The sequence below is a fragment of the Sus scrofa genome, chromosome 7 (assembly GCF_054392235.1).
Source record: "Sus scrofa isolate SSC_HxYL_T2T_F1_AM1 chromosome 7, Sscrofa_HxYL_maternal_Yorkshire_Landrace_v2.0, whole genome shotgun sequence".
Lineage (NCBI taxonomy): Eukaryota > Metazoa > Chordata > Mammalia > Artiodactyla > Suidae > Sus > Sus scrofa.
In genome coordinates this window covers 50,834,341-50,851,535 of record NC_139389.1, presented here as the reverse complement: position 1 = coordinate 50,851,535, position 17,195 = coordinate 50,834,341, and the positions used below count along the sequence as shown (strand labels likewise).

Genomic DNA, 17,195 nt, shown 5'->3' with positions numbered 1-17,195 from the left:
TATCTAGTCACTTATGATGGAGCATGAAAATGTGAGAAAAAAAGATGTATACATGTATGTGTAACTGGGTCACCTTGCTGTACAGTAGAAAACTGACAGAACACTGTAAACCAGCTATAATGGAAAAAATAAAAATCATTATAAAATGAAAGAGTATCTGTATTTTAAAATAAGACAAACAGTATAAATCTACAATGAATTTTATCTGCCTTGATAGTTAAAGAAGATAAAAATCTTTGACAAGCTAAAAAAACTCAAGTGAAGATAAAAACAATTTCACTTTAGTTTTTCAAACATGCTTCATTTATTCAGACAAGTGATGATTATTTAGGCCTTTTTAAAAAAGCAACTTATCTTTTTAATGAGCATCAGTATCTATACAATGATTTAAGGTGATTAAAGAGTATTAATTAGCCCCTATGTCCCAAAGTACATATATATCAATTAACTTTAAAGAACATAGTGACAAACACACACAAATATTTTGGCTATACCTGCAGCATGTGGAAGTTCCCAGGCCAGGGATCAAACCCAAACCACAGCAGCGACCAGAGCTGCTGCAGTAACAAGGCCAGATCCTTAACCCACTGCACCACAAGGGAACTACAGTTATATTTTAATCAGAAGCTTTGCTATTGTTTTTTTTTTCTCTTACACTAGCATAATTCTGCAGAATGGTTTGTTGGGTTTTTTTTTCCCAAAATAGTGTGCAAAATTATTTTGCAAAGAAATTTTTCAGTTTTTTTAAAGGAAAAAGCCCCATTGGATAAAAACATCCAAACAGCCCCTACTATTGCCGCAAAATGTGTGTCATTTTAAAATAAAAATAAATTTTCATATGATTCCATATTTTTATATGGTCCGCTCATAAGTTAAGATGACTGCCTCTACTGAACTTATCTTTGGTGGCACAATTAAAGGAATCTGGAGATTCTTCACATTTCAAATGGCATGCCCAATGTCTACCCATACATACTGGTGAACAAATATTTACTGAATTTCTACCATGTATCAGAATCTTTTCTAAGCACAAAATAAAATGCATGTAAGAGTAGAGCTGTTAATAAAAGGATGCATGAAATTAAGTCAATTTTTAAAAATATATTTTCTTAACATAAGTAACTTCCATGTAGCTTTTCAGATCTACAAAGAAATTAATGATAAAAGTTTTTTTAATCAGTATTTTATAAGTAGAGCTACTAACAAGAACGGGATAAAGGAGGTACAATAAATGTGGGAAAATATTTTCATGTCTTCCCTGTACAGTACTGCTCCAAGTCCTTCACAAACATCTCTGACACAAAAGATCATAAACACTTTTTTTTTTTTTTTTTTTTTGGTCTTTTGTCTTTTCAGGGCCACATCCTCAGCACATGGAGATCCCAGGCTAGGGGTCAAATCGGAGCTGTTGCTGCCGGCCTACACCACAGCCACAGCAACGCCAGATCCGAGCCGCATCTGTGACCTACCCCACAGCTCAGCTCACGGCAAACACCAGATCCTTAACCCACTGAGCGAGGCCAGGGATCGAACCGCAACCTCATGGTTCCTAGTTGGATTCATTTCTGCTGCACCACGACAGGAATTCCCGTAAACACTTATTAAACACATCATTTTACCATAGAGAAAAAGGAACTCAGCAGTAATTGTCCAAGACCACAGAGCAAGACAGAGGCAAAACTACAAGTATATCTACTTCTGAAGCCTTGTCTATCAGGCCGCCTCCTTTAGAGATTACATAGTGCCTTAACATAACTCATGTACTCTAGTCATGCTGGATCCTTACTCCCTGAAAATACCATGGACTTGCTTATCTTCATGGGTCTTCCAAATGTTGTGATTCTAACTGGAATGCCATAAACCCCAATCGTCATGTAAATGACTATGTCTTACCTAAAGAAGAGCTTAAAGACACCTTTCCTGATTCTAGTATAGAAATGCCCATTCCTCTGAATAACCTTAACTGCACATTATGTATGTCTCTAATATGGTTCTTAATAGTATAAAACACTATAATAATTACAAACACTATTGAACACTTCTTATAATATTTACTGAATATGTTAATACCTCTACTACTCTATGAAGTAATTATTACTATTATCCCGGTTACAGTAACTTAATGTTTTCCTCTATGAGTTTAACTTGATTTTGTTAAACTGTGAGTTTTGAATCACTATCCATATCCAGCTTTATCTGGCAGATTTGACTGTCCATACGAACATCATTCTTATGGTCTTCATACCCACAGGTGGTATAGTATTCATTACATAAATGTTGAATAATTTCAGGAGAACTTTTAGGAATGTTGAACATTTTTTGAAGAGAAAAAGTGTGAAATTACACACTTAGTAAAGTTACCTTTCCTTACTGTTTCTACTACAACAGAAAATCCTATGTTTTCAAGTGTAGATCATCAGGAATGATAAGTATTCATACCATGATTCTGAAAAACAGATCTAAATATTAGATCAAACAGTGCTCTTAAATTGTGCAACTATTTCTTACTGAAGATTATGGTTTTAATTTTTCCACCAAATGCTAAAATGAAGAGCATACCACACTCAGAAGCTGGGAGGACGAATGCTAAAATTTCAGAGACAGAAACAAAAAGATTGCTGATCCACTTCTGGTTCTGGAAAGTATACCTTCAGGTTTTACAGTAGCATTTAAATTCTTCTAATATAAGTTCCCATTGTGGCGCACTGGCAATAAGCTTGATGTGGATAAGCTTCATATCGTTGATGTGGGTTCGATCCCTGGCCTCACTCAGTGGTTAAGGATCTGGTATTGCTGTGAGCTGTAGTGTAGGTTGCAGGCATGACTAAGATCCTGTGTTGCTTGCTGTAGCTGTGGTGCAGGCCAGCAGCTATAGCTCTGATTTGACCCCTAGCTTGGGAACTTCCATATGCTGCAAGTGTGGCCCTAAAAAAAAAAAAAAAAAAGACAAAAGAAACTTCAGCATAAATATTTTTTTAATCAATTTCTTTCTGTAGTAAGCAACGTTAATCAAAAGTTAAGAAAAATTAAGATTGAGCTATTTACAGAGTTGCCATGGTGGCTCAAAGGGTTGAGGAAATGATATTATCTCTGTAAGGATGAGGGTTAAATCCCTGGCCTCACTCAGTGGGTTAAGGATCCTGTGTTGCCCCTTCTGTGGCATGGGTTCCATCCCTGGCCTAGAAACTTACGCGTGCTGCAGGTGAGGCCTAAAAAAAATTCAGGCTATTCAAAATTCTAGCTATAGTGCTGAGATCTACCACTTAAGACAAGCAAAGTCTTAGAAAATATTATCATTATCACCATCATGAAGAAAAAACTCATGTGATTAGGGATCATGTCTATAACATACTTTCAACTGATTCAGGTAAAAAAGAGATAAAGCCTATATAACAAATGTTAACAGTAAACTCAGGTGAAGAATACACCATGGAGTTCCCACTGTGGCGCAGCAGAAACAAATCCAACAAGGAACCATGAGGCTACAGGTTCCATCCCTGGACTCACTCAGTGGGTGGGTTAAGGATCTGGCGTTGCCATGAGCTGTGGTGTAGGTTGTGGATGTGGCTCAGATCCTGGGTTGCTATGGCTGTGGTGTAGGCTGGCAGCTACAGCTCCGATTTGACCCTTAGCCTGGGAACCTCCATATGCCATGAGTGTGGCCCTAAAAAGCAAAAACAAAAACAAACAAACAAACAAACAAAACCATGTTCAGTGTATACTTATTTCAACTTTTCTGTAAAATTTTAAATTTTTCAAAATAAAATACAAAGTCAAAGCCTCCTACCCCATTCATTTGAGATGTAGCTTGGGAAGTCACTTGATTGAGTCTGTTTCCCCTTATAAATCAGAATTATTTTAATGTCAAAGAGAATAGCCTGAACTACTAATAAGGTTTTTTTTAATGTATGCTGTAAAGATGCATAGTCAGGAGTTCCCATCATGGCTCAGTGGTTAACGAATCCGACTGGGAACCATGAGGTTGCGGGTTCAATCCCTGGCCTCACTCAGTAGGTTAAGGATCTGACGTTGCTGTGAGCTGTGGTGTAGGCCGGCAGCTACAGCTTTGATTAGACCCCCAGCCTGGGAACCTCCATATGCCGTGGGAGCGGTCCTACAAAAGGCAAAAAGTCAAAAATAAAATAAAATAAAAAATAAAAATTAAAAAAAAAGATGCATAGTCAGTGACCATGTTTTGATGATATTCAGAATTTTCCTTTTTTTCTTCAGTGTTGACTCCAAATGAGGAGGCATGCCACTACCAATTGTTTTCTGAGAATGAAACACTGTGTAGACTGGCATTCTAGTCAACTAATTTTTCATGTATCATTTCTTTCTGTACAACTATAGTGATCTATCAGCGACATCTCAATGTATCTTTTACATTCAAAATGACTACTAACTAGAAAAACCACTTCTATAGCCTGAGTTCCCACTAATAAGAAATACAAAATTACAAGGACTAATATCTTCCCTCACACATGCCATGAGCAGATTCATATCTGGCATCAATTTTTTTCCAAATGTAAAGTGAAATATCTAGTAACATTCTCTCTAAATGTTATACAGAACTGTGATGCTGGAAGATGTCACCTCTTTGCTTTCTAGGTAAAATAGTCTACACCATTACCTTTGTGCCTGATTTTACAAGAGTCTCAGCAATAATGTCATCTGTACCTGTTTTTGCTATGAGAAGCGTCGATCAGTTCTATTCTATAACTTTAGCAACTCATTGCAAGCAACTCTCTCCTAGAAAAGTGCTCGCTCTAGAATATACCTGTTTGCCCTACTAAAAAAAACTTATTATCAATAGCAAAATTTTCAGTGGTTTCATACTAGACGTCACAAAAAAAAGCCAATACTTTTTGGTTTTGGAGACAAGAGAAAAATAGCTAACAATTCCAGTATCCAGATATTTATCATAGCATCTATGTGAGCTTCTCCTTTTTAGCTGTTTAGACAAAATTCAACACACATGCAGATTCACTTGTCTTGGCACACAGAGATTTGAATTGAATCATTACATGGCAGTGTTTATTACTATCAAGCTTTATAATAATGATTTGGGTTTTTTTATAGTAACAGTATTGATTAAAAGTGTAGACACTACTATTGAACAGTATAATGAGCCACTTTTGAATAACTGATCTACTTTGTAAATTAAGGATATGATGCAAACTAACAGTAACAACAACAACAAAAAAATCTGATTAAAAAAAAAAATTAGCCTGGAAAAGTAATCTGAAAGCAAAAATAACCTGCATCCTGTTTTATATGTTACCTAGCACCAAATGACCAATTTAGTCTTTGCAGTAAATGTACTTAAAAACAAGTTATGGAAGATCCTTAGGAAAAAGCCTAAGTCTCCTGGCACCAACTATATAATGGTTTCTCCTTACAAGAAAAAGAATTATGATCAGTGTTCTTGAGGAAGGTAAAATTTAGTGTGTCCTTTCCTGTTAGGAGACAAAATAACCTTGAAGTCCTTTGTCTAGCCTCTACTTAAGAAGAAATTTGTCCCTTTATAGCTCAAGTAGAGCTAAAGAAAGTGGTAAATAAATTTTACAATAGACAGGGGTCATAAATAATCCTTTTATAGGCCTAATAATTCTCCTTGTGCACAGAAATTCTCTATAGAGGTTCGCCTAGGATGTGAAAATACACTCTGTTATCTACCCCCTAGTCTCCAAACAGAATTTTAGAGTCCAGGACAATGAGAACTACTGAACTGTCCATATTCAGGCAGTAGGCTGAAAACAGTATGGGTGATATCTAATTGTTGTTTATACACTGCATTTACCAGGAAACAAAGAACATGTAGAACCCTTTAATTGGTTGTGAAATATGTCTCATTTTTATGAAAACCTGTTTTTATTTTATGAGAATAATCAAAGGGTGATATAACCCAGAAAAGAGGTTTCCTCAAACTTCATACACAGTAGCATAGAAAGTAACAGCTTGAGTTAAGAGGAGACTATAAAAATAACAGTCTAACATTTGTGAAGTGTATGTCAACAAAATTACTTTATTGTAGACTCCTTGGTACACAAGGAATTTTAATACCAATAGCAGACATAAAGGACCACAACACAAAGACAACGATCAAGGATAAATGTGTGCTGGGCCAAACACCTTGGAAAACTGAATGTATATGTTCATACGGCTAACCACTAAAGAAAATGTATTATCAAATGCTTGCATCTTTACTGCTTATGGATGAGAAGATGTTTTAGCATCCCATTAAAAAAAATGGTATTAAAATAAATTTAGGCAAAGTCATCAAAGCCTATAAGACTAATAAAAGAAAAGCCTTATATCTTAATTTATAATTCCTAAAGATAGTTAAAGATTTACACGGGACAATAACAAGTAACATGAGAGTAAGTAGGAAGTTTCTGTAGTCTGTTACAAAAGGCTGAGCATCTTTTTCTTAATATAACTTATGAACAGTATAAAACATCCTTCTATTTTGATTTAAATAAACATGAAAAAATATTTACATACTCTTCTTAATGTTTTTGGTTTGTGGATGTGGCTGAATTCCTCCAGCTAGAAGTCCATAGGTGCTTATTCGTTGTACAAGACTTGCAACATTCCCTTGCCTTTCCCGTTTGATAGGCAAATTTTCATCCTTGGATTCTGTCTCCCTCTTAATTTCCTACAAAAAGGGAAATTGGCAATTAGGTAAATTAAGTTGTAGTTTATTAAATTCTCAAGTGTAAATTCAAAGACCGGGAACAGTAATTATTATATAAAACATAATATCAACAGTTTTTAACTCTTTTCTGTCCACACATATTAAAGAGTATAACACACCGGTAACAGCATCTCCTTATGAGTTTAAACCTTATGAGAACTAGAAATGGAAGGAAAGAAAGTGAAGCTGAAACACCACCTCTACCCTAACTCAAAAAGAAACCCTGTGATACATAAGACAATAATTTAAGTCAGGGATGGGTAAACTTTTTCCATAATCAGCCAGATAGTAAAATATTTTAGGATTTGCAGGCCATACAAACTCTGTTGCAACAATGAACTCTGCCATCTGTAGTGCAAAAAGCACTCATATACTTAAATAAATGAACATAGTTATGCTCCAACAAAATTTTATTTACAGACATTAAAATTTCAATTTCATATAATTTTCATGTTTCATTAAACACTGCTCTTCATTTTTTTTTTTTTGAACTATTTATATAATTCTTAGCTAGCATTCTCAGCTCAGGAACACTACAAAAACAAGTAGTGTTTAGATTTGGCCCATCAATTGTAGTTTGATAAATCCTGTTCTAAGTCATAGGACTAATAGAAGATAGGTGAACTTTCACAAAAAAAAAAAGTAAAGTACAAAGTTTTACTGGAAGACATCAAAGAAGACAAATAAAAGGGAAGTCATGCATACAGATGGCTAAAAACACATGAAAAGATGTTCAACATCACTCATTATTAGAGAAATACAAATCAAAACCATTATGAGGTACCACCTTACACCAGCCAGAATGGTCATTGTCAAAAGTCTACAAACAGTAAGTACTACAGAGGGTGTGGAGAAAAAGGAACCCTACTACACTATTGGTGGGATTGTAAATTGGTGCAACCACTATGGAAAACAGTATGGCGATTCCTCAGAAAACTAAAAATAGAACTACCATTTGATCCAGCAGTCCCACTCCTGGGCATCTATCCAGAGAAAACCATGACTTGAAAAGACACATGTACTCCAATGTTCATTGCAGCACTATTTTCAATAGGCAAGACATGGAAACAACCTAAATGTCCATCAACAGAGGAGTGGATCAAGAAGATGTGGTACATATATACACAGCCATTAAAAGGAACAAAATACCGGCATTTTTAGCAACATGGATGAACCTAGAAATTATCATGCTAAGTGAAAACCAGTCAGACAGTGAAATACCAACATCAAATGCTTTCACTGACACTCGGAATCTGAAAAAAGGACACAATGAACTTCTTTGCAGAACAGATACTGACTCACAGACTCGGAAAACTTAAGGTTTCCAAAGGAGACAGTTCAGGGGGGTGGGGGGATGTGCTGAGGTTATGGGATGGAAATCCTATAAAATTGGATTGTGATGATCACTATACAACTATAAATGTAATAAATTCATTGAGTAATTTTAAATAAGTATGGGGAAAAAAAGGGCCACTCAAATAAAGAGATATAGATTTAGTTTAAAAAAAAAAGAGAGATATATAGATTTAGTTAAAAAAAAAAAAAGGAAAGGGAAGTCATGGGATGTACAGTGTTTGAAAACTCATCATAAAGACAGCATTTTTCTGAAAAATTGAAGCAATGCAACTGAATAAATATATCACAGATTTGGGAGAGCAATTCAATAAACTGGCTCTAAATCTGTACAGAAAAACAAAAGGCCAAGAACAGTCAAAACATTTCTATGGAAAAAAAAGAGGGGATTTTTTTTTTTTTAACTAAGATATAAAGACATGTTACATGATACTATAAATTAGTGTGTACTGGCATAAAAACAGACATACTGATACATGAAAGAAAATAAAAAATCTATAAACAGACAAACTTGATTTATAACAGGCAAAAAGTGAGAGGAAAAACTGGATCTTAAAATACATGGTCCATTATAGAAACTAATGTTCCACACTTAGGGATTAGGGAATGAAACTGGATTCCTAGGCCGCACTCATTTGATGTTAAAATTAACAGTTTCTGTTCATTAAAAGAATCATTAAGGAAAAAAAAAAAAAAAAAAACTAACCAGAAGATAATTTTCACATACAAAGTTAAAAGACTCTGCATCTCAAGGTGTTTAATGTCTACTGCAATGCTAACTAGTTGTTACTCTCTAGCTGGCAGGATTTCAGATTATTCTGATTCTTCATACTGTTCAGAAGTGTTTAATGCTTGCCTTGTTTATTTTTTTAATAATGCATATCATTTTGCACACAGAAAATATATTTTTAATTTTGGAAAAACTGTTAAGTTGGTGAAAAACTGTGAAAAATTATTAAAGTACAAATCATAGAAGATATAAAATATTTCACACTGTAGACTGCTTCATTTTTATTGGTAATGTACTTAAGGAAAAATACTCCAATTTGCTGTTAATACATAACTAACATGAAAACATCAGTTTTCAGACTGCACAAGTATTTTTCAAATAAAAATATGAAATCTATGTAAAAACTGGTAGTTAAATAACCTCAACATACTAAAGAGTATTCATTTTGGATTTTCCTGAACATCTCATGAGCTACCTATATTTTAAAAAGATAATCATATCTCTGAAAGCTACTATTGCTTTCTCTGGTATAGGCAACCAAAACCTTGGCTTGACATTCAAATCTTGTTCCTCTGGAAAAGTAATTCCAATTTGACCAAATGTATTAGTACAGGTTGAGGAGACAGACGACCTGGGTATATATCTTGGTTTTGTTCTGTTCACTGGCTTAATAACTAGACAGTTGTGTTTCTTTTAATAAAAATTAACCACAAAACAAGTATGATATATTAAGATAATGACAATATCTAAAAAATTTTAAATATCTAAATTCTTCTCTTCTAAAAAAATGAATTTATAACATATTGCTCAAGATCTAGAAACATTTTGAGGACCTTCAATATTAGCTGAGACATAATCAAATCCATAAATACTAGCTATAATAAATCTGAGGACAAAAGGGGGGAGGGAAAGCAAAATAAAAACATATACAGTCTACAATGAATAGAGAAAACTCAGATTTAGAGTCTTCCAAATAGGTAATGCCAACTAAGACATTATCAAAAGCTATCAAGTGACTTCAAGCTCCAAGCAAAATTAAAATATGGTAAAGTCTGCTTTAGGCTCCACCCCTTCCACTACAATCTACTATGATCAGATACACACACACCCTCCCTCCCTCTTCTCTCTCTCCCTCCCTCTTCTCTTTCTCTCTCACCAACCTCCTCTCTTTCCTAGTTCTTGGATACATACTACCCCTAAATTACTCTCTGGCTATCATCTCCAAAAGCACTTTTATTGAGGACCTAGGAAGTGCTGGTAAGGCTTCCAGTGTTTCTTCCCTTTACTTCTTCTGCCCTTTACTTCTTTTTACCCAATAAGTCAGTAAAGTACATAGCCACACTGCAGCATCTCTTGTCTACAAATTTCACTTCCTTTCCTGACTCTGAAAATGATTCCAAGAGATCCAGTAAAAGAAGAGTCCTCACTTGAGAGAATCATGTACTGACACAGCAAACTCAGAAAAACTGAATCTCATTCTACAAACAGAGGGAAGCCTCCCACACAACAGGTGATGTCAAAACAAAACTATTCAAGAAAAAAATACAATGTGAATAATCTCCAGATAGCCTGTACCATACTGATCTGTTTGGTTTCAAAGATAAGAGGTAGGAAGTAACAAATTTAAAGGGAAAGATGAGAAATATAAACAAGTGAGGGATAGCTTTAAAAAGGTTGGAGAACTTGTGATGCAAAGTTCTGATGATGGAGGATAAATTGAGAAAAAGAATGTATGTACATATACATATGGCTGGGTCACTCTGCTGTACAGAAGAATTGACAGAACATTATAAATCAACTATAATAGAAAAAATTAAAATCTAAAAATTTTTAAAAAGGTTAGAGAAAATAGTTACTTTTCATCACTAAGGTAATCAAAGTTACTTAATTCTGACCACACTAACCAAAAATAGTAACTTAAAACATTAATCAAAACAATCCACAAACCACTCCTTCATGGTGAAATATATGTTTTACAATTTAGTTATCTGCTCATGGCTAGGGCATGACCATGATCTGAAAACAGAAAGCAATTAACTTCTACATCATAGAATCAAAGGTCACAAAGAAAAATAACAACCAGACTAGATAGCAAGAGCTTCTTTTTACTCCTCAAATGAAAGAGACAGATAACTTAATTACCAAATCCCTGAACAGTTACAGTTCTGCTTCTGCTAATTAAAATCTGAGGAATGTAGAGTCCCTCCTTATCCCAAGACCCCCAGTAGGTGCCTGCAACTGCAGACAGTACTAAGCCTTATATACACTGTTTTTTCCTATATATACATACCTATGATAAAATTTATAAATTAGGCACAGTAAGAGATTAACAACAACTGATAATAAAATAGAACAATTATAATAATATACTCTAATAAAAGTTAAGTGAATGTGGTCTCTCTCAAAGTATCTTATAAATACAATCCCTTTTCCATCTTAACTAAGCACTTTTCACACACTAAAATGGCCAAAACTTTTCCAGTCTGAGGTGAGACAGCACAATTAGTGTGAATTTTTTTCCTTCTTCACAATATCATAGGTAAAAGAGTCATTCTTACTGTAGATTTTAGCAACCTCAGCATATGATTTTTTTCCTTATTAAAATAGCTTTTACCTTTTCACTTATAGGAAGCACTTCACAACTTCTGCTGGCATATCTGAATTGCCGGCATCACTACTTTTTTCATTTGGGGACCATTAATAAGTAAAATAAGGGTTACTTAACACAAGCACTGCAACATAATGATAGTCGATCTGATAACCAAGAGGACTAAGTGACTAATGGGTAGGATACGCTGGACAATGGGATGAGTCATGTCCTAGGCAAAAGAGCACACAATTTAAAACTTACGAAATGATTATTTCTGGAATTTTCTGTTTAATGTTTTCAGACCATAGTTGACCAAGCTTCTGTAACTGAAGCTTTGGAAAGCAAAACCATGAAGAAGGAGGGGACTAAGTTATTTTTAATTTAATATTCAGGATTTCTAAAAGTGTTATATAAAACTAACATAGATAAATCAGAAGATATGGAAGAACGACACTACTAAAGACTAAGAAAAATAAGCAGGATTTAGTGTTTATTTAATACACATCCACTGTTCTAGCATTAACTAAGTCAATATTAGACCCACAACTGAAAGATTAGTTTTCTGACATAAACTGGTTTACCTCATTCCCAAAGTTTTCACTTTGTTTTCTGGAATATAAGCGACAGTATAAAGGTATAATCTAAAAGGAACTACCTTGAGTCATTAGATTTTTTTTTTTTTACTATGATGAGATTAAATCACAATACAAAACAAAACACCTTAAGTCTAAAGAAAAATGTCCAAAAGGAGAAAATCTCCGTAAGAAATCAACATGTGCCTTCTGAGGGCCAACATATCAAAATCATCCAGGAAAACAATGACAGATACAACATACCAGGGATATTTTGAAAGTTTCTCAACATATTCTCTCCCCAATATGTTTTTCTCCACATAACTGCCATCTCTCAGTTTAACAAAGGGCCTCCCTATTTCAACAGCCACTCCCCAATTTGGAAAAAGCAAAAGTAGGAAAAGGGGTGGAGGGAGCTGTGCACATTCATTGTCAATGGCATCCCACTCCTTTCCTTTTTCTGTCACAAGAATGTTAGTGAAAGCCAAGTGAAGTAGAGTGGGAAAAACACTAAATAAAGACCTCCTCTTACCCATATTATTTCAGACATACCACACTTGTTGAAATGGACTGAAAAATGCCCCAATAGTTTATGTTGTCATACTTTTCATATTAGTTTTGCTAAATCAAAAATGTTATTTGAGCTTTCAGCCCTAGGATGAAAGAGTTTTAGGTTAAGAACGGCAGGGAAATAGGGTTAGCCTATCTGTGACTCAAAAGATATCAGTCCTACGTGGAGACCCTTCTCTCAAAGCTGCTGGACCTCCTTGAGGTCACAGATGACACTGACAAGCAGGCAATGAGTAGTGATCCAAAAAGCAAAACCAGGAGATTATGTCAGAAGTCTAGGTTCTCACACTCAAGTTTTCCTGGTTCAGTTTATTTCTACAGCTTCAAATACCTTAGCAGAAACAAATTTATTAACTCTTTGAGGGCAAAAACTAGAATTTAACTTTCCAGGTAAGTCCCAGATAAACATTAACGTGATTTCTATAACAATGTCTTGAATTTAAATTTACGGTGTGAAAAGCAGGATGTAAAGAGAGGAGGGGATGCAAATAATCAGTTTAAAATATTCTCTATAGAAAACAATCTACGAGGTCTCTACCAAATTCCTAAAAATGCAAGGCAGTTAGGAAACAGTCAGAAGGGAAGAAATTAACTTTTCACAGTAGATAATTTTTGAATTTTGTTTCAACATGTATTACTTCACTGTTTTTTTTTTTTTCTTTTAATAAAAAATGTGTTGTGCCCACAAATTGTTCCAGGGCATTAAAGAAAGGTCTTTGTGGGAGCACAATGTCTTTTCTATCATTACCTGTACTGAATTAGTTCTCTAACTCTGTCAATACAGTTTACATGGGATTCAATATATTATCAAAAATAACCCAGACCTTAGGATGAATTGCTTTTAATCAGTGTGTAAAGTGTAGTTAATGTTTGACAGTCCATAATAAAAAATGTACTATGATGTATCATAAATAACTATACACAATGTTGACATTTCATATACTGTTACTGTTGAAATCCCCAATAAGTAAAATTATCTTCCAATTAGTATTCAGATATCAACAAGAGTTGTTTCTTCTCTAATGTCTTTCCCAATAATGAAAGTAAATCAAACACCAAACACTCTTCTGATACAGAGCTAACTTCCTGAACTATACTATCAGTCACCAAAACATCTCCCAAAACTTGAAAACATCACTGAGCTTTATGTAATAAGCAAACTAAGAGTTTTCATAAAGGATTTTTTTAAAAAGTCACATAAAATCAAACTGTTTCATTTCTTCCTACAGAAATAGTGGAGTGAGATTTCTAAAACTAAATCAGAATGTGATATTAAAAAAAAAAAAAAAGTCAGAGACCCTCCCCGAAGTAATCATCTTTGCCACTTTTCTTTAAAAGCAGCTTTTAAAAAGATTAAATAAATTTAAAGACCTAATGTCTACTTAGTCATTGAACCTATGAAATCCAGAAATAAAATGAAAATAGGAGTTCCCATTGTGGCGCAAAGGAAACAAATCCAACTAGGAACCATGAGGTTGCAGGTTCAACCCCTGGCCTTGCTCAGTGGGTTAAGGATGCGGCATTGCCATGAGCTGTGGTGTAGGTCACAGACATGGCTCGGATCTGGTGTTGCTGTGGCTGTGGTGTAGGACGGCAGCTGTAGCTCCGATTTGACCCCTAGCCTGGGAACCTCCACATGCGCAGGTGTGGCCCTTAAAAGCTGAAAGAAAAGAAAACAAATACTTTTAATGCAAGATAACTCATTAAACTGCCTAATATTTAAGAAAAAAGCAGATGCAATGATTTAAAATATTTTCTAAACAAGAAAAGTTTTGCTAGAAATTTAGGTCAAAACAAAACAAAAACAAGCTAATGATTTTTATTCACTTTCCTCTTCGGTGTGAATAATTTTTGTTTCTTTGTTCCCTATTGCATCAAAAAGTCTAAAAACACTCTATAGACTCTGAGAACTCTTCAAAAGGAAGCAAAATTCCACTTTAAATTTTAAAATTTAAGGGACAGTAATTCACATACTAGCACCTGAGACATCTTCTGTGAACACACCCACTTATATTTTAAAGCATTAAAGTAAAAACACTGAGACGAGTAACAGATCATATAACAACCTGTAGCTCCTCCAGGATAGAATAAAGCTCACAGAAAAGCTGCTTTAAAGCTGGAGCATTAGCAGCCCCCCCCCCAAATACTGTCCTACAATACTCTTCAACTACAACTAATAAAAATATTTCTTTTAACCTTTTTTGACATTTTATCTCACTGATATTTATCTGCTTTCTCCATAACTCACTGTGCTCCATTCAATAACTGTAAAACTATCAAATGTGCCTCTTCCCATTCTCCTCCCTCATCTCTTCTGACTCACTCAGGTGATCGCACTATGCACTCCACCAGGTATGACTCACATCAGTGAACATAGTCCACTAACATCTCTTAAGTGCCTGTAACTAGTCAACTGCACTGTTAGCTACTTTCCTGGTTATCTTCATCTTTAGAAGCAAGCCGTAACTTATAAGAAAATAAAGGGGATCAACCATGCTTATTACCTTTTTACTGAACGCTAATCTAGTCTTGCATTAAAGGCAACTAATATTACATTTTTCTGAATATTAGCATTATAACCACACTAAGAAAAAAATAGCTATTCCTACAACACTTCTAAAAAGAGAAACTCTTCAAAATGGTGAGTTTTTAGACTGTTAAAAAAGTGCATTATAATCTCTATTAAAATGCATTACCATCTCAATTACCTTGCGGAGAGATGGAATAAACTTTTCCCTATTTCTCACGTTAAGCACAATTTAAAACTCTAGACATCACTCAGATATAAAAGAATAAACAAAATTTGATGGTGTCAAATATTAATGAGAACTGGTATTAGTTTAAATTGGCAGACTTACTTAGTGAGAAACCTGACAATATCTAGTACAGTTAAATATCCATACACAAGGATGCAGCAAATTCTCAGCTATGCAATATCCTACAAAAGGGTGTTTACTGCAGTGCTGTTTTTTAATAGTAAATATTCATAAAATATGGCAAATACATAGAATAGAATACTCTATGGCTATTTAAAAAATTAACTAGTGCTAAAGGAATTTCTACTATATGTGCACTATACGTCTATTCCTAAACACCTGAGGTAAAGGGGTGGGGGGGGGAATCACATGCTAAAATATCACTGATTATGTGAAAGCTTCTAAATCAAATATTAAAAATACCAATGACTGTGCAAAAAGTAGGATTTGAAACAGAACACTCTAAACCTATGCAACTTTGGAAACTGACCACTAAAAATGAAAATAAATATATAACAATAATCAGAACCTCAGAAGATGAGCAATAACTTAAGACTACCCAAGGAGCCACGACGAATGGATTCCTCACAAGTCATTAAAAATGCATAAAAACAATGAAGTGAAAATGTTGGCTTCTGGATACTAAGATGATGCACATAGAAGTAGAAGAAAGCACCAGGAGTGAAGAGCTCTATCATGTTATGACTGTGCAACTTTGAAGAAAATATCCAGCTACAGATGATCAATTAAAAAAAAAAAATGTTAAGGGAGTTCCCGCTGTGGCACAGCAGAAACGGATCTGACCAGGAACCATGAGGTTGCGGGTTCGATCCCTGGCCTTGCTCAGTGGGTTAAGGATCCGGCGTTGTCGTGAGCTGTGGTGTAGGTAGGTTGCAGAGGCGGCTCAGATCTGGCGTGGCTATGGTATAGGCCATTATCTGTAGCTCTGATTAGACCCCTAGCCTGGGAACCTCCATATGCCACGGGTTGTGGCCCTAAAAAGACAAAAAGGCAAAAAAAATAAATAAAAAATTTTAAAAGTTTTTTAAAAAGTCTTAAGAGCCAAAAGAATTCTTCTCTATGCAACAGCCAAACTGAGAGTCTATCCCATCCCTTTCCTGCTGAAATTAAAACACTATACTCTTGGAGTTCCCGTCGTGGCGCAGTGGTTAACGAATCCGACTAGGAACCATGAGGTTGCGGGTTCGATCCCTGCCCTTGCTCAGTGGGTTAACGATCCGGCGTTGCCGTGAGCAGTGGTGTAGGTTGCAGACGCGGCTCGGATCCTGCGTTGCTGTGGCTCTGGCATAGGCCGGTGGCTACAGCTCTGATTCAACCCCTAGCCTGGGAACCTCCATATGCCGCGGGAGCGGCCCAAGAAATAGCAACAACAACAACAAAAAAGACAAAAAAAAACAAACAAACAAAAAAAAAACACTATACTCTTTATCTAGCTTGTCTTAACTGGAAAATTATACAAATACAACTTCCTCACTGTCCTGACATCGTTCCTCTATTTTTCAATCACTTATGAGCATTGTAAAACATACCTTAGCAGAAGTGACTATAATATGTATGCATGTGGAAATCTTATGTTACTTGAAAGAACTCAATTTTATCTGTAATGTTCTTTCTCTTTATTATAAAGCAACACTCTGAAGCAAATCAACAAAATAACATTCTATACATTAAGTTCATGGATCCTTGTTCTACATTCTTTGTAAAATATTTTCTAAATTATATAAAGATGTGCTAGTATTACGAAGGGTCACTGAAATAGACAGGTTAGTCACCAAAAAATTTATAGTGTCCATAAAGTTTTTCATAATAGGCTGCAAAAATGATACGACCTTCCTATCCATCTTGCAGCCCAATTTGAATACTGCTCTTCAGTACAGCTGTCCCAAAGAGTAACAGGAACATGAGT

General features: G+C 35.0%; 1 protein-coding gene across 2 annotated transcripts in view; it reads right to left on the bottom strand.

Moving 5' to 3' along the window:
• CD2AP (CD2 associated protein) overlaps window positions 1-17,195 on the bottom strand; it is a 113,590-nt gene that overhangs the window by 59,195 nt on the left and 37,200 nt on the right. For both annotated transcript variants that reach the window (XM_021098031.2, NM_001317083.1), the window contains exon 3: window positions 6,505-6,658. In XM_021098031.2, the coding sequence (XP_020953690.1) occupies window positions 6,505-6,658 (154 nt within the window). The remainder of the gene's footprint in view (window positions 1-6,504; window positions 6,659-17,195) is intronic.